This window comes from Cynocephalus volans, chromosome 3, assembly GCF_027409185.1.
Source record: "Cynocephalus volans isolate mCynVol1 chromosome 3, mCynVol1.pri, whole genome shotgun sequence".
Classification (NCBI taxonomy): Eukaryota; Metazoa; Chordata; class Mammalia; order Dermoptera; family Cynocephalidae; genus Cynocephalus; species Cynocephalus volans.
In genome coordinates this window covers 121099956-121115367 of record NC_084462.1, presented here as the reverse complement: position 1 = coordinate 121115367, position 15412 = coordinate 121099956, and the positions used below count along the sequence as shown (strand labels likewise).

Genomic DNA, 15412 nt, shown 5'->3' with positions numbered 1-15412 from the left:
TTTAAATTACAACATAATTTGGAGTTGAGATCGCTGAACACACAGGTAAGCCAACAATAACAGTACAATTTAGTTTCACAGTGGTTTTCTTAACATAAAGTTCATTTTAAGTGTCTTTGCAAAACATTTCACATTAAACTTAAGTTTCTAAGTGACTTCCTTTAGAGCCTTCTTGTTCAGATACTTTCCACCCTCTTGTCTTTATATGCTTGGCATGTGTGTTGTTTGATTAGGATGCAAAATGGGAGACTGGCTTGTTTTATGTGTTTTTTGAGTCCTCTCCTGTCGAAAGAAAGTGTCCTTCATGAGATGTTGAAGCCTTCACTGCACACACAAAATTTGGGGGCAACTCCAGGTCCAGGAGCCCAAGCAGCCCACCACCAAACAGAGACAAAGACATTGTCAGAAAGTCACCTTTGCAAAAAAGAAAGAAAAAAATGGGGGGTTGGGGGGGAGAGGGATATCTTTTATGGAATGAAGACACAAATGTACCATCCAGAGTCCATATTTACAAGCTAATAGAAAATATAAACATTATTGTATTTGGAACCAAGTCAAAACACCAGGAGGAGCTAAATTCAGATATTGCTTGGGTTCTACACATACTTTTTCAACACAATAGGTCATCTCTTAAGAATAAACAAAGGATCAGTCAAAAAGTCAATTATTGATTGGCTTCCTTATGATGAATTAAGGCTTACTTGGTTACCTTATTTGATTAGAGGGTATAACATATCGTTTTTTCTGTATGTATTTTCCTTTATTGATTTTGCAAAATCTCAACAATTGCACGTTTCAAAAGTTCAGGTTGATTTAGAATAAATATACATGTGTGGTTTTACCAAAGAGTAGTTTCAAAAGTTCCTTAAGCCCTTTGAGGGGTGTAGGTTTCTTCACTACGTTAAAACAGTGTGTGGGCAACACAAATGTCTCATTCGATCCTTAACGTTGCTTTTGTTTTTACGTTCTAAAGTTATATCAGGTTTCCGTGAAAGAGAAGTATTGGCAAGAAATATTTAAGTGTCATCAGCACAAAGGATGTGAGTCCGTAAAGCCAGCTCTTGAGGCAGGAGGGTTGAAGGGTAGGAGGGGTGGGAGGTGAGACCTGGGAAGAGGGGGAGGATCTGCTGAGAGGGGGAGACCCAGGTGAAGCTGCTGGAGATGGAATTTCCCATCAGAGTGCAGAGGCGGTGACAGAATGACTACCTTCTCTGGCTGCCTGCATTCCCTTGAATGCCAGTGACGCGGGAATGTCACAGTTGTGGGGGGACAGTGGGGTGCCACCGGCGTGTTGCCACCCATGTCCTGCAACATAACCAGAAGGAGCAGCGCTGTAGGTCATGTAAGGTGACACTTGGGCTGGGGTAGGGTAGGGAGCCATGCTGGAGGCTGACACAAAACTGCTCACAGCTGGGAGACCATTTGGTGCCTGAGAGTGGGAAAAGAGAAGAGGTGAGAAATAATCACATTACAGTATTCGACATTTCACAGGTTCTTAGAAGGAAACAGAATGTTAGTCCTGTGTAAACTAACAATATTCTGGGTCTACTTTCTGATTTTTTTTTAGATTTGACCTTCATTATATTCTAAAGGCATTCACAGTCTTGCTACTAAAACAAACATAATACCAAAAGGCAAGATATTATTCTTTACACAGAAGTTTTAATAAAGCTACAACCAGAAAATACACAATATTTGCTTTTGCTATTTGGAAGTATAGGAAGGAGATGCAGGGGGAAGAAAGAATTAGTGGTGATTAAATACTCTTAGAATCTGCTCAGCTATCCACACTGCCTTTGTCAGCGTTGCTCGTACTCGGATTTTGTTTGGCTCTTTTGTTGAGGCATTTGTGACAGGCCTGCTTGGTGTAGCTTTCATTTTCAGGAAAGAAGGACACAGAGTGTTGGCTGTCATGTTGGAAGCTCAAAATGAGCACGACCTTTGTTAAATGAAACATTGGCCATATTTTAAAATATCATGTTGAAAATGCCTGTTGGACAAAGGACATGAAAAACCAGGTGCTTTGTCTCATAAGGGTTTTTGAGTGAAGATTGGGGGTATTTTTTCCAGAGCTATTTTATCAGAAAAGAAACTGTGTATTCAAATATAAAAGAACTGTGTATGCTTGGTTTTGAAATTGGAAAATTTGCTTACAAAGTTTTTGGGCCCTGTGATGTGAATGTTTAAAAACCACATGGATAAATCTCTTGTAATTAATTTAAATGTAAAATCCTTGTTTGCAAACAAAATGCAGCAGCCTGGGCAGGCAAGCCTGACTAGAAACCAGTGCTCTCTTGGCATCCAATAAATTACTGTTGGTATTGTTACTATTAACAACACCCAAAACACCCTGATGTCTAATCCTGATTCTGGCACAAATGCTTGGCATCCTTCAAGTAGATTAATTTTTTTCTCCTCAATTTTTAGACTATTTAGAAATAAAGAGTAAACCCTGTTTTCCGATAATGACATGAATGAACTAACATATCAACATATTTCCTAGTGAAAATATAATATAAATACTATAATTTTATTAGGAAACATGTTTAATCTTTAGAGTTAAGTAAGTCAGATATGTTAATTAGATACTTTTTCCAATTCAGTTGCAAAATAGAGATTGTTTACTAATTTTGATTATTATTTTCACTTCCACATCTATGAGAATGCAATGGTGGGGTCTCAAAAACTATTTTCTCAATGTAGAGTAAATATATATACATGGGACATAATATACACATGGGTGTGATTTAACATGGCTCATGGATTTCTGACTAAATAATGAAAAAATTAAAGGAGTTAACCTTATGTTGTTGGTCTGAAAAACACACACCTCATGTTCTTCTGTTTGCCGATGTCTATGCTTTGAAAAAGACAGAGGAAGGAAACTAAAGTTTCTTGAGTATGTCCTATGTCCCAGGCACTAGGAAATATTCAACATATTTTATTTAATAATGAGGATTATTGAGTTGTAGCTGAATATAAACTGTTGGGTTTATCATAATTACAAAACAATGTGTCATGAATACAACACAATGTTCAATTGAAATTAAAATATATTTCAAGGATCTCAAAGACTGGTGCCGTATTTTTTAACCAAGAAACTATTAGATATAACTGTTGAATATAAACAAAATCTTACCCTCTTTTTATGCACAGGGATGTAGATGAAAGGATTTAGCCATTTACCCTAGGCCAATCAGCAAGTCAATGGCCATTTGTTAATGTATCATCCCTGTCTGGTGCAGTGTCCTCTGAAGCATGTCATGCTGCTTTTCCCAAACAGTTAAATAACAGATGCAATTTAATCTCAAACTAGAACATCTTTTGAGATAACATCTGGTAAAAGATTCTTTCCTCTTCTAGAACCTGATTATCTTTGCTAGATTCTCATCTGCTTCTTAACTTCAGAAAAAAAAAATCTTTTTCTCCCTTTTCTAGAACAGCTAATTACATCTCAAAGTAGAAACATTTTAAGGCTCTCAGAAGATAAGTATCAAGATAGAGAGCTATTGAATTGCAGTAAAAAACCTGGCATTGCACAGAAATTACAGCTCTGATAATTTTTATTTAGAATTTTCCCAATAACCTATGAGAAATTAGTTTGGAAAGGAATTCAAATTCAGTTATGGAAAGGTATTCACATCTGTATTTGGCCTCTTTCATCCTAGCATTAAATAATATTTTATACTATTGATACCAATGTGTACCAAGAATAATAAAAACGTTAGGATTAAAAGTACTTTTAAAATAATAAAAACTTTTGCTCAACATTTTACAAGTACTTCAGGTTAAAACATTTAATATTACACATGACAGAAATTGTGTTCTAGTTACCAGAATATATCTGTTTGTGAATTCTATTTTTCATCACAGCTAAATTTTTCCTACTCACTCTTTTTTCTTTATACTTTAACTATCATCCAAAATCACAGCTCTCTCTGAAATTCTTTCTTTGTCATCTTCCTTTTCCCCTCCTTACACCCTTGTCCTTGCAACTCTTGCTCCTTGATGTGCCCCCTTTATTTAGGACTCTTCAGCTGTTCTGTTGCAATATTGCAAATCCCCTTACATGGACCGACTTCGTCTTGCCCAGAGAAGTTGCCCTGGAATATGACCCTCAGACACCACGCTGGATTGGCCTTTCTTCTTAAAAAATGCTCCAAGAATTTAAGGGGAGGCAGAACGTTGGATTTAGGCCCATGTTACCTTTAGATGCTTTACTTATTCCATGACTATTCATTTATTAAGTGTAAAAAATACTACTTTTTAAAAATATTTGTCCAATTTTTCACACATAAGTACCAAACTTGCTTTATATTATTATTAGTATTAGTATTAAATATTTCAAAGTTCTCTAAAATCCACAGTACTTACTTAGTGTCATTTTAGTGATGCAATGACCTCTGTATTGCAGGAAAAAAAGGAGTAGGAAGAAAAATTGGAGATGGTTGGCTTGAACTTGTGAAAAAAGGCAAGGGGAGACTGAAGTGTTTGCTTAAAATACACAGACACACACACACACACACACACACACACACACACATATATCTCTTTAACTTTAAACAGTATAAAAATAGCTCAGCTTTCCTTCAGGTTAAATTATGACCTAGATTGGGAGGGGGTCAGTTTTGTCTTAGTTTTTTTTTACATTTAAGGTCGGATTTAGAAATTTTGGAAAAAAGGAGTAAGACAAGAGAACAAACATGCTTTAAAATGTACCTGCCTCCTGCCACCGTCACTATTCGTTCATTCTAGTGACTCAATAAACACATCAATTTTCTCACTATTAATTTTGAAACATAACATTAGTAAAAGATATAAATCTCTACTGGGTAAATTAATTATTTATGAAGCAATCAGTGAAAGAGTAAAATTTTCCACCGCAAAGGAAAACAACTACAGGTAGCATTGATGTTTGTTTATTCTTTCCAGTAAAAGAGTACATGATTTAAACTTCCTAAATCTGTTTAATGTTTTCAGTGAAGGGCATGTAATTAATCTGAAAAGCTAGTTAGGCTGAGTAGAGACTACCAAATGTACACCATAAATATAGTGGGAGCAAACATGCTAAATTACTCTATTTAATTGGATTGTAAATATGATTTATAAATCAACCAACATATGGAATCCCCAGGGAAGAGTAAACAAATTTTCCAAATGAAACCCCAGCAATGGGCATGTAATGAAAATCTCATTTTTGAAAATGACTTTACCTAAAGATTCCATAAATAAGACTTCAATCCATCAACCCTTTTTCATGTGGATCTTCCATGAAAGCAATAAGAATTCTTTCCTCTGAAAGAACTGTGTAAGGGTCCTCCCTGTGGCAAATTATCTTCTACCTAATTTTGAGATGACATTTACTAATACAAAGCAAAATAGACCAAATTGCAAAGCCTGGAAAAAGTAAGTTACTTACTTTGTTGAATATTTTAATGAAAAGGCAGTGGAATTTTTTCCCACTGACATTAAAGAAAATAGGCTAGAAAAATATATAAGATGCAGTGTCGTTCTAGTAAAAGATGCAAGAAAAAAATAAAAGTATGAGTTTTCATGTCACTTGTTCTAAAATGTTAGAAATGAAGATTTGCCAGTTTTTAAAAAGAGCTTTAGTGAAAATGTTGAAAAGCTGTATTGGCAGGGGGCTAGATTGTAAACAGTTTGAGGACAGGAACTTGCCTTAATCACCTCATACCCCCACAAAATGGTACACATCATAGGTGTTTCATAACCATTTGTTTACTTAAGTTAGTGCAGGTTTGTGAAAGCAAAAGATGTTACTCTTTTAAAAACAAAACAAAAAGCTAGGCACCCTTTATCACAGAACAAGCACTACACTTCAAGTAAGCAAAATGAATAACACTGTGAAAAAAGTAAACAAAAGTTCTATCCTAGACATTTCTTTATTTGATTTATAGTTCCATTTACTCTTCCCACCCCCCAAGAAAATGAAAATACATTAGTATCCAAACACTTGTGACAATAAAGAAAAAACTGATATGACAACTGCCTGGCAATTAGAGGATAGACTATTCTACAAATTCTGGGATTTGCCTATTGAACATTTTCTCTCTTGAAGAATATGCAAATAATGCTGTCAGGTCCTCTACTCACAATCTGTCATCCACTAGTCAGTACTACCTGGTCCTCCCCTTATGATAAAATAAGTTTACCTTGGCTTTATGATAAAGTAGATGTAGCCATGAATAGAGATGTGCTTTACCCAGAATTTCAACCTCGATATTATAAGCAAGAAAAAGATTTGGATCTGAAAACAAGATTTTCTCTCCTTTTTTGATGAAATCATATTTCTGACTGCCGCTCTTCCCTTCTTAATACATTATGCAATGTCCTAGTAAAACATATCTGATAAAATGAAATGATGGCTATAAATATGGATTCAACATTCATAAAGAATCTTAACTTAGCTTAATTAATGCATTGTAGATCTAAATGTTTCTAGGTAATGGGAAGCTATTTAAAAAATTTTCTAAATTTTGTTTCCCAAAAATTATTAAAATTGATATAACCTTAAAAATTTTAAATTACCTTTTTCTGCTATTTTTATCTGATACATTTTACTGATACATAATCATTAATTTTGTTTTAAAATACTACTGGTTAATAGTTAACCAGATCAAAGAATGTTTTTCATAGTAGATAACATTACAAATTTCAAAGACTCCCTATTGGCATTTGCTTAAGATTTCATTCTCTATAAAACTATAAATTACTTAACAAAAATTAAATTTATTTGATATGAAGAAAAATTCAGTGCAACTTCATTTATATCTTCATGAGAACAGTATGTCCACAAGGACAGCCAGTTTTTAAAATAATGTACCAGAAAGTTACATTAAGGATTCTGAAATACTATTTTCATTTTAAATACAATATACAAATGAATGATTTATAAGAATTTCAGATTGTTATACCTTTAAATTCAGCTATGTTCACAGCTTGCTTAATTCTGCACTATATTTTAAAGTTCAAATATTTATAGACTATTCTCTATTTCTTACATCTCAATTTGTAGCTAATAATATATTAAATTTGCTATCTGAATTAACATATGCAAACACAAAATGAAGATATTCAAAGTTTATAACTCTACCATTGAGAGTACTTTAATTAGAGTACCAGGTACACAATATATGTTTTCGAAGAAAGTATGCCCATTTGTAGAAAAATATTCTAGAATTATACAATTATTTATAAACTGTTTTAATAAAATGGGGCATTAATTCACTAAGTACCACGAAAAAGAGCAGATATATTCCAATCCCCATGTTTCTCTCTATAATAATGTTCTTTTGCCATTTAATGAGTTTTTATCCTTTCAACAGGAGAGAACTAGCCCTTAGGAACCAGAGAACATTGTTGCCATTCAGAATTAAATGAGATTAAGGATTTCTAGCCCAATATTAAAAGTAGGTGAAAAAAATAAAAGCCAAAATAAATCAATACTCTATCCTCAGAGACAGACAATAAGGACTTCTGAATGGCACTGTAAAATATCAACTACATTGTAATATTAATGTGTAAGACAAGTTTCAATATTCTAAACTAATTTCAAAAACAAAAGATAGGTGTGTAGATACCTGAAATGTGCATGCAGTTCTACTTACTAGGAAATGGGCATCTTTCTTTGCAGTTTAAGCTAAAAATAGAAACTCTAGATTACAGTAATCAATAATCTCTACAATCAGATGCCAGTTCAGCCCTTTGGTAATTTTACAGGTGTCTTCCTGGGAAAATAAGACCTATTTTTCTCTAAGACCTATGATTCTGAATTCTCCATTTCCTCCTTTATATACTAAAATGAAACTGGAATCGTATAATATTGCACTATTTAATAACAATCATAAATGCCTTGGAAGTGTTAGGGACAAAAATTTTTAGGTTTCTTTTTTTCTTTTGGCCAGAGACTTGCAAGTTTTGTTCATAATACGGGGTGGGGGGGGATGTTATCTGAGTTTACATTTTGGTTGGAATATGCTGATAACATTTTGAAAAGTAACTTTGAAAAATAAAGCTGCCCTTTGAATATGGGTAAGAGAAATGCACACATATATACAACACATTATCTTTGCATGTTTATGAGCAAGTGTTCATATATAATTTTACCCTCAATGAAATCAATGTCTAAAGTTCAAAATTGCTCAAAAAATGACACAAATCTAAGTTTATATGCCTACTTAATACATTTTCAGCACTAAGCACTATTTTGATAATCATAATAGAGTAGCCACTAATTTACATTGTGCTTAGAAACCTTTCGGGTTTTGAAATGTTACATCATTTGAATTCTCTACGTAGCAATGCAGAAGATTAGCATATTGCAGTTAAGAGCTTTTCCAATGTAAGTTTGATATACACATGTTTTTGTTCTGGAAAAACCTTGTTCTCTTAAGTATTTAGAGCAATATTTATTTGGCCACTTATTTCTTTAAATTACTTGCTTATATAAATCTGATTTAATGATTTAAAATTCAGTGTATAAAATGTAACCGATTTTTAATATTTTGAATACACAGAGCAGAGTATTTAAAACCATGTTTAACTTTTTCTTTTAAATAAATTGTCAGTTTAGTTTTAAAGTGTATTAAAATTAACCATTTCTAAACAAGTTTAAATTTTAGATGTATAAGTCAATGTAGTAAAAATAAAAATAACTGTGAAGGTTTTTGGATTATGAGACTGTTTTATATATAAACTGGGTTCATCAACTACATGTGGGAATTAGAGACTATTTCTCAACACTATACTTTGCAATGTTATTCCAAGAAATGAATGACTTAATAAAAAGCACTGAGCACCTATTAAATGCTTGCCACTATTGTAGCTGCTTTATAGATACTCTTTCCATTGTTTGTAACAAAACACCTTGACTGTTTTCGACTATGGGCTCTCCCAACAAAGTATATTCTGATAAATATTGCCTGGTTTCAAAGTCAATCTCTAATAGCCATTTATAAATACGACTGATATTTACTGAATGCTTACTCTATGCCATATGGTTGCATTATCTTATTGAATACTCTTAACATCTGTGGAGGTTGGGACTATTATTTTTCCCATTTCAAAGACGAAGAAATGGAGGCTCTACAAAATTAAATGCTTAAGAAGCAGTGAGTGTTGCCAGAAGATTGGAGCTCCTAACCATTGTCCTAAACTGCCTCTCCTTTGTGAATTATGAATTACAGGTAGGCCCTTGTGTAAAAGAAAATGACAAACTTTCTCATAATTTTTCATTGAAATTCTTTACAGTAGAAACAGACTAAGGAAAGGGACTTTCTTTTCCTGTTGCTATATTTTTGTGGTATGAGCCACGGAGCAGGTACTAATATGTATTCTGACTCTGCTTCAACAAAATAAGAGAGGGAAGAGGAAGTGGAAATGGAATTTGTTAGAGAAAATAACGGCTAGAGGTTTTTTCCAAGTGGATTAGAGTAACAAGTTCCACTTAATCTCAAAAGCTGATTTTGACAGATAAGAAAACATGAACAGTTTTAAGACCTCAAAATAATAAAACGAAAATTGAGTATTCGGAGGCTTCAGAATTAGAGTTTGGGTTTAAGCAACTTGCAAACCTACCCAGGTCTGCCCGGGAAACCTTACAGGGCCTTAAGGTCCGGTTGTTGAGAGTTCTGAACTCTTGACTCCAGCGTAGTGGTGAATTTAAGTCTCAAAACTCTTGGACTTTTGTGGTGGTGGTTGCTTAGCTTCTCTCAGGAAAAATAAAATAAAATAAAACGCGAGTGTTTTAAATTTTCTTTTGGAGAGTCAGAGGGAGGGACGGGGGGAGGAAAAATTAAACGGTCCACAGCCAGTCCGTATAATTTGAGGTTTTCTCACTAACCTCCCTTGAGGGATTTTGATGTGACCTTTCATCTGGAAAGGGTGACTTCCCTGTGTTTATCTGGCTGCCCCTCTTCCCTCTATCGCAGGACAAGCCGCGGCAGGGGCAGTGTCCGCGCGCGAGGACCCCGGAGGCCGCTGGGGCGGGCTGTGCTCTGAGAGCCCACGGCCGCTTCGCCGGCCCTTTGCGGAGCTTGTCCCTGGGCTGGCGCGAGCCCCGACGCGAGCCATCCGCGCCTCCAGCCCTGGCCTCGGGAAGCCGCCGCCCCGGACCCCGCGCGCGCTGCTGGCCGCTGGCGGGGGCGAGGCCTCAACTGCGCCCTCGAAGGCGCAGGACACTGTCCCGCCCCAACCCACGGGGGATCCGGCTCGTGGCAGCACCGGGTCGGCGGCCGGGGACTCCCTCGGCTGAGGCTCAGAAGGGGACCTGCGTCCCCGGCCGCCACGCGGCCCGCCCGGCCCGGCCCTCGCCTCCTCACCTGGCCGTACTTGGCTTCCTGCTCCAAGGCTCCCTTCTCCAGCCCGTTCACCGCGTGCGGGGCCGCGGCAGGGAAGTTGTTGCGGCCCAGGCTGCTCCACTCCTCCACTTTGGGACTGTGGTAGGGGGAGCTGTCGCTCACTCCTGGGAAGGAGCAGAAGGTGTCAGGCTGGAGGCCCGACCCGCGCGCCCCTTTCCCGAGAGGGGACCCGAATCTGCCACCAGAGAGCTCGAGGGCTCTGACCTGCGGTCGGCCCCGGCCCTAGGCCTCCCAGGGACGCTGGGCCCAGCCGCGGTCTCCCCGCTTCCAGCCCACGGCCTGACAAGAGCTTTGCTCTCCTAAGTAGGCCTCTCCGAGGTCTCTCACCCACGCCTGTGGGAGGATTTTTTTTTTTTTCAACCGGTTTTTTATTTCCCTCCTCCCCTCCTCGATTCCCTGGGAAAACAAGTGCAAGAAACCTGAGTTTCCCAAATTTTCCCAAATCAAGGAAAGAACCCGTGAGGCTAGATGGTCCCTTCTTCACCTCCCCAATCCTAACCCAGGGCGACTGACTGGGGGTTAAGGATGATCTGAGACTGAGGCGGGCTGAAGAGGCAAAGAGGAGCTTCCTGACCTAAGGGTGCCTGTGCTGGAGCTCAGAGACGTCCAGAAAAGTGCTCACTGTGCTCCAGGGATCTGGTGCTTATATCAATAGATAGAACAAAAGACCCACAAAGTCCTTTGCAAGCAAATAAACGATGCCCACAATACACATGCAAAATACACATGCATAGATTTCTATCTTGGGTGTGCATAGGACTACCCTTGATGCTCTATCTCTACACATTAAATATGCATATGACTCAAAAAATAAATCCTGCAATTACCACTATAAATACCACGAGTGTCAACAGCAGGATTATAAAGGGTTTTAAAAAACACAAGAAAGAGAACGTGGAATAAAAGGTTAAGAAAATGAAAGTAGAATTAAGTGTTAAGAAAAGGAGCAAAGCCATCAGTTATCCTTTCTGTTCTTGACAGAGATGCAAAGAAAATTCTGTGGTGTAAGGTGATTACCACAACACCTAGGGTTGTGCATATTGAATCCTTTGCCATCTCTAAGTGAAGGTGTAATTTTAAAGAAGATATATTTGAAGACTACGAACAATGTATTTTTATCTTTGGGTCCTATGAGTGGAGGAACAAAGTTTGACAAAGCCACTATAACTTGATTTTAAACACTTCCATCTGACACAGTGCTCAGAAGGTGTGATCATTTTGTAGAAATGATTGTTTTATATTCACAGATTTGTCAGAAACTAGGTCGTTTAAAGCTGGCATCCAGAATCAACAATATGACAGCGAAGAGTTGCTCCTCTCCATAATCCAATACTTTCCCAACTGACATTTGGTCTAATTGTAGGATCCCTAGGGAAGAAAAGTTTTCTCTTCAACTCTATCAGCCTTTTTTTGCTCTGCTTCCCCCTATCCAAAGAACTAGATTGTGTTCCCCTTCACACCAGGAAACTGTGTTTTGATCCAGAACTGCCTGTCTCTCTTTACCTTCCCAAACAAAAGGCAGTCGGTGGGCACAAGCCTGAAGTTATCTTAAGAAATTGAGATCTCCCTGTGAGTCCCCATTTCTGCTGATCTCACACTTTCCCATGAACAGGGGCTTCCTTTAAATGTCAGTGAGGTCAGTTTATCCTATAAATCAAGGGCAAACTCTCTCCAACTAAAGCTCCAACTAGCTCCGAATAAAACAAAACTGGGCTCTTGTAAATTCACAGTCAGAAAACAAGAAGATGAGAAATCAGGGTCCTGCTTTAATTACTTAAAAAGATAATTATGCCAATGTGGTGGCAACCAAGAAAGGCAGGAAATAATTAAAGGAACTATTTCCTCTTTTCCTATTCAATTTTTCCTCTGCACTTTTTAAACTTCAGGCCGAGGAATTAAGAAGGTAGGCTCTGTATCTCCGCACTACTTAAATTCTGCGTCTAGGGCATTTTCACTTTTTTTTTTTCTTTTCCCTACCAAGAAAGAAGTTAAAGCCTTTTTTTCTTTTCTTTTCTTTTCTTTTTCAACAACGCAAAGAAAGAAAACAAACTCAGGTCTCCTGCGGAAGCCGTACTGAGCAGGAGGGCTCGGGGAATCCTTCTGACCACGCAGAAAAGACGCTCATGACAGGGCAAGGTCAGGGGTGAGAAAGAAAAGAAACAATGGGGTGGCACGGCTGAAAACGTGCAGGAACTAGAGAGATGTCCACTTGCATTCCCGAGGGCCAGGGGCCCCAAAAGGAAAGCGGCAGGCGCAAGGAAAACGGGAAAGAACAGTAGATAGAGGACCGTATGGAACCGCCATGCATTTGGTCTCCATCCCCGCCATGGCTGGTGCCACCTCTCTTCCCACGGTATGTATGAGTGAAGTGTTAAGGTAAAGGAGAGAGAGAGAGAGAGAGAGAGAGAGCATCCTGGAATGAGCTACAAAGTTGCTAGTAGTGACTTCGGGACCTCTGTTTCCGAGGAAAAAGAAGTGAAGCATAAGAATGAAACCAATTAGGTGACATTTGAACTTCCTGCCTGAGCAAAATTGGCCTGATTGCCAGAATCCGAGACGAACACTACATTTTCCCCAGCGTGCCGGACTCCTCGCGACCGCATCTGATCCCAAAGCAAGCTGCCTGCAGCGGCGTCTGCAGCCGGCAGCCCCACGCCGGCTCGGGCCTCCCGGGCTCTGCCCCAAGTCCGGCCCCGGCCGCGCTCTCCAAGTGAGCAAGCCGGGCTGAGGCTGCCGCGGCGCGAGAGGCGGGGGAGGGTGGAAAATGCGAACCATGTGTTGGGGATGGGGGGATGTTACGGGTCTGGTAGTTTGAGATGAGGCAGGAGACTGTGTGTGGTAAGGAAACTAGGGGCATGAGTTGCAAGCTAATGAGATCATGACACCCCCTGGGAAGACTCCTGAAGTTTCCAAAGGAAAAAGCCTCAGGTGGTGGGATAAACACGGGCCCCGAGGCCGCAAATACTGGGGTCCCCCGCGGGGGTGCGGGGGCAGGCTCTGCGCATCCACACACTAGGCCGCTGTGCCCTTACCTTGGTCGGTGATGGAACGGATGCCCAGGATGTCGGTGACGGAATGCGAGGAGGGCCAGGTGCGCGGCATGGCCACCGAACCTGGGATGGCGGGCACCCCGGGTGGCGTGGGCACCTTGGCGGCCGCCGCCGTGATGGGGCTGGGGTACGAGTAGATGTGGTTGTAGGGCAGCGTAGGCTGCGGTGCTGGCTGGTGCTGCTTGTATGAGTCGTAATGGCCCTGCTGGGCCAAGTTGCCGATCTTGTTGCGCAGAATGCGGCTTATGGAGCTCACCGAGGGCACGTTATACTTGTCGCACACGCCGTCTGCCAGCAGGCGGTCCCGGATCTCCCAGGCGAAGATGCCGGGGTCCCTCTGCTTGTAGGTCCGGATGTGTTTCACCACGGTGGGGGTGGTGACCCGGGGCTTGCTGCCCCCGATGGCTCCTGGCAAGATTGAGCCTGTCTCGTTGTAGCGCGCCAGGATCTTGCTGACGCAGCCGTGTGAGACCCGTAGCTGGCGGCTGATGTCACACGGTCGGATGCCCAGTTGGGCCAGTTCCACGATGCGAAGCCGGATGGCGTTGGGCAGCGGCCTCCCGTTCACGAACACTCCTCCCAGCTGGTTCACCTCCCCGAAGGCTGGTTCTGCAAAACGAACACATAGCGCGCGGGGACGCGCACCCGCCGCTTGGGACAGCCGCCTGCCTGTCGGCCTCCGTGCGCGTCCGCGGGCAGGGCGGACACACTTGCCCCGGACTAACGACGGGGGCTGTCCCCAAGCCAGACGGTCCCCAAACATTGCCGAATGGCCCCAAATCGCCGCGGTCCAGTCGGACGCCCTCCCTCATTCCTGTCGTGAGGGAGGCTGCTACAGACATGTTAAGTGGTGAGACGCAGGGCCGCTCCCAGCGTTCAAAAGTCTCCAAAGCAGGCGGGGAAATCGGTCTTGACGCCTGAACGCGCCCCTTCTCGCCTGCTCGGCACCAAAGTCCTTGGGCCTCTCCCCTCCTCCCCACCCCATCCCCAGGGCCCCGCCTGGAGACCCGCGCACTTAGACAGTCTAGGGGAAGCTGAAGATCTTGCTGTTGTTGTTTTGTCTGAGTGTGTGCGCGTGTACGGAACAAAACTTGGTTTGCTACTGGGGCTGCGGGGCTCGCTGATGCCATAACTCCCTTCTCTTAAAATCAGAAAATGGCATCAGCAGCCACCCAGCAGCTACCATTCAGACTGAACTGCGCGCCGCTGACCCTTAGCGTGTTCCTACAACTTGTAGGAACACGAGCAAAGTCAATACGGAGAGTGTGAGCGCTCAGTGGCGCGCGCCCTTGCGCTCCCTCCCTCCCTCCCTCCCTTCCTAGCCCGCTCGCTCCCTCCCTCTCTTCTCGGCTCTGACAGCGTCCCCCGCCGCCACTCACCCATTGCTCCGAGCAGTACACCAGCCGGGCCCCAGTTCCGCAGTTCCAGAAAGAAACTTTTCGCAAGGCCTCAGTGGCCCGGCCTGTCGCTGCCCCCGGCCGCGAGTGCCTCCGCTTCTCCCCGGGTGGAGGCGGCGAGAGTGCAAAAGGAAGGAGTAAAAGGAAGTCTGTGCCCCGATGAAAGAGGCTTGAGTTCTGCATTTCAATCTAAGCAGCAACGTGGGCTGGGCTGAGCAGGGCCGGGCGGCTCCGTCTATCACTCACTGGGGACACGCCTCTAAAGAGGCGGACCCGAGGACACACTGCGTGCTGATTGGTGCGGCCCGGTGAGCGACAGCGCAGTTCGGGAAACTCCTTCCGCTGTCTCCTTCAGGCTGGCTCCGCACCTGGGTGACTAAATACAGTACAATGAAAAGAGGTGTTTGACATCTTCCCAGGGGCGGCACAAACAGACAGCAAAACCAGGCTGGTAAAAACGCTGAATAAGCAAATGAAAATACTTGGTCAGAATATGAGTGACTCGAAGGGGAAAGGGGCCGAGGAGACCTCTTTGGGGGAACGGGGGATGTCTCAGAATTGAAGTTAAGACTCTGGGTGGGAGGTG

The 15412-nt window shown here is 41.6% G+C and overlaps 1 protein-coding gene across 1 annotated transcript; it reads right to left on the bottom strand.

Annotated features, from left to right (window-relative positions):
• Positions 1-1174: 1174 nt before the first annotated feature.
• On the bottom strand, positions 1175-14843 carry PAX9 (paired box 9). The gene is made up of 4 exons (XM_063091183.1): positions 14809-14843; positions 13412-14038; positions 10341-10480; positions 1175-1429 (listed from the first exon to the last, which is right to left on the bottom strand). The coding sequence occupies exons 1-4, from the start codon at positions 14810-14812 to the stop codon at positions 1175-1177; spliced, it is 1026 nt and encodes a 341-aa protein (XP_062947253.1). The 5' UTR covers positions 14813-14843.
• Between the last annotated feature and the right edge of the window lie 569 nt (positions 14844-15412).